The 2,753-nt window shown below is 47.2% G+C and overlaps 1 protein-coding gene across 1 annotated transcript; it reads left to right on the forward strand.

The window, feature by feature from the left end:
- Window positions 1-4: 4 nt before the first annotated feature.
- LOC108757396 (intraflagellar transport protein 172 homolog) lies at window positions 5-2,590 on the forward strand (the record flags this gene model as incomplete). Its single annotated transcript, XM_018519889.1, has 4 exons — window positions 5-390; window positions 645-1,253; window positions 1,336-1,777; window positions 1,868-2,590. Coding segments are annotated over 4 exons (2,160 nt in total), but the record flags the coding sequence as incomplete, so codon positions are not given.
- Window positions 2,591-2,753: the final 163 nt, after the last annotated feature.

The raw sequence follows: 2,753 nt of genomic DNA on the forward strand, positions 1-2,753 counted from the left end.
ACCATCGGGACGCGTGTGTGTTCACGGAGTGCCTCCTTATGCTCTGGCGTGGCCACAATCGTATATCTTAGCAGCAGGTTGCGATAAACGGCTGACCATGTACGACCCATACGGCAAGCCGGTCAAGATCTTTGATTTCAGCCGGGATTCCCAAGAGAGAGAGATCACTGTCGCCTGCTGTAGTCCAAGTGGCCAGAGCGTCGCTGTAGGCTCCTGGAACAAGGTGCGCATATTCGATTGGTCGCCACGAAGAAGTATCTGGGAAGAGACCAACGTGCGCGACTTGCCCAACTTCTACACTGTCACGGCGCTCTCCTGGAGACGAGATGGTTCGAAGCTAATGGTTGGCGGATTGTGTGGCAGCGTCGAGCAGTTTGAAACTATTCTGAGGTGGCTGAAACTTGGGATTGTTGGATTCTTTACGTTTGAATACTTTTTAAATTTTGTTCTTTTGCATCTTTCTGTCCCTAATGGTTATCATAAAAATCGAGATTATCTTGATATAAAGTTGTATAATTAGTGCATAAATCTTATTTTATTTTATTTGCAGAATAACTTGTTATTGAAGAGTAGACGATCAATCTGATGTCATAAGTGAAAATTATTTGATCGAGATATTTATCGCTATGAATTTCATCTTTTAGACGTACAGTGGTACGCGGTAGTCACGAGGTCACCTACGTGGGTCCTAGCCAGGTAGTGATCCGGCCTTTGAGCGACTCTTCGCAGCGACCTATCGTCATCAGATCGCAGACGGGTCTGGAGATCGAGGACGTGCGTGTCTTAGGACGCAGGGACAACAACGTGATAGCTCGGACGGCACGCACTTTGTTAATCGGCGATATCGAGCTGGGTTTGATCAGCGAGATCCCATGGGAGGATCGATCTGGCGGCGAGAAGTTTTTCTTCGAATATCCGGTTGTATGTTTGATCTTTTGCTCTGGCGAACTGACGATCGTTGAGTACGGCCAAAACGAGGCTCTTGGTTCTGTGAGAACAGAGGCGGTGAATCCGCATGTGGTCAGCGTGCGCGTAAACGAACGACTCTCAGCTGGCGGAGGTGATAACAAGAAGTTGGCCTACTTGCTGGATCCGAGAACTGTTCGCGTGATTGATCTGCTATCCGGTGCGACTATCAGCATGATCGTTCACGATGCCCGCATCGATTGGCTGGAGCTAAGCGAGGCTGGTCATAGACTGCTATCGCGCGACAAGCGAGGTCGTCTTTGGCTTAGCGATGACGAAAATGACAAGTAATTTTATGAAGTAGTAGTACTTATGAAGTTTTTTTGACATCTTCTTATTCTAATCATTCCTTATTTTACGGCATCGCAGAGTCTTGCTGGTGACAGGGGTATCTTTTGCATCTTGGGTGACTGGTAGCGACGTTGTTGTCGCTCAGACAGGCCAAACCTTGGCCATTTGGTACAACGTGGACGCGCCAGAAGCAGTTACGCTCACGTCGATCAAGGGCGACGTGGTAGACATTGTCCGAGAAGATAGTCGAACGTCCGTGATGGTGGAGGAGCACGGCGGTATCAAAGTGGCACATCTGTTGGACGAAGGATTGATCGAGTTCGGCACTGCGTTGCATGACAGTGACTTCGGAAGAGTCATCCTGTTCTTGGAGAACATGGGCGACGGTCCGCAAGTGGAGACCATGTGGGAGAACGTGGCCAGGAACGCAATGAATGAGAGAAAGCTCGATATAGCTGCTAGATGCTACGCTGCGATGGGCGACGTGGCTTGCGCGAAATTTCTGAAGGAGACCGCTGAGGTTTTTTCTTTTATAATTATTAAAATTTAATACCTCTGTCCCTTTTGAAACACAGTAGCATGATTTTGTTTTTTTCTTTCATGTTCCAAGATTGGTGAAAAATACGCTAAAGAGACAGGCAATGAGCCAATGGCCAACCCAGAATGCTGGGCTCGGCTAGCCATACTAAATGGTGATTTGAAAACCGCTGAAGCGATTTATTTGGAGCAGAATGAACTGGACAAAGCATTGGATATGTATCAGCGTTACTGGCGCTGGGAAGATGCCTTAAATTTGGCTGAAAGTCGAAACTGGAGTGGTTTATCAGAATTGCGGGACCGTCACTTAGCTTGGTTGCTGGACACTGGCCAAGCGGCTCGCGCGGCCTCCATCATAGAAACCACGAATCCTAGAAGAGCTGTCAAGCTTTATCTGGAAGCTCGCCGTCCTGGACGAGCTGCCAGATTGATACTTGCCGACAATGAGTTGCTGGAGGATGAAAGAATTGTCGAAGAAGTAATTAGTGGCCTCAAGGCCACTGACCTCACTGAACTCGCTGGAGAACTGTTGGAAAAGACTGGCGCCGGTTCCGAAGCAATCAAATGTTATTCCCAAGCCGGTGTCTTTGCCAGAGCCCTCGACTTAGCACGCAAAATCGACCCCACCTTGGTGGTCGAACTCGAAAGGGATTGGGGAAAACATTTGTCAGAGAATGGTCATTATGACGCCGCTATCAATCACTTTATTGAGGCAGGCGAGACAGTACTAGCATTAAAGGCCGCTATTAATGCGCGACAGTGGAGAAAAGCTTTACAAATTATTCAGGTGCAGTAATAGTAATCTTAAAGCCCATTCTACAATTGCGTAAATGTAGTTGTAAATAGATGTAGTTGTAAGAATTGATCAATCACTGTCGAATATGAGAAGAATATTGAACTGTGATTGGTCAATTCTTACAACTACAATCACTTACAACTACGCTCACGTAATTGTAGAA

This window comes from Trachymyrmex cornetzi, unplaced genomic scaffold (genome assembly GCF_001594075.2).
Source record: "Trachymyrmex cornetzi isolate Tcor2-1 unplaced genomic scaffold, Tcor1.1 C3966236, whole genome shotgun sequence".
Classification (NCBI taxonomy): Eukaryota; Metazoa; Arthropoda; class Insecta; order Hymenoptera; family Formicidae; genus Trachymyrmex; species Trachymyrmex cornetzi.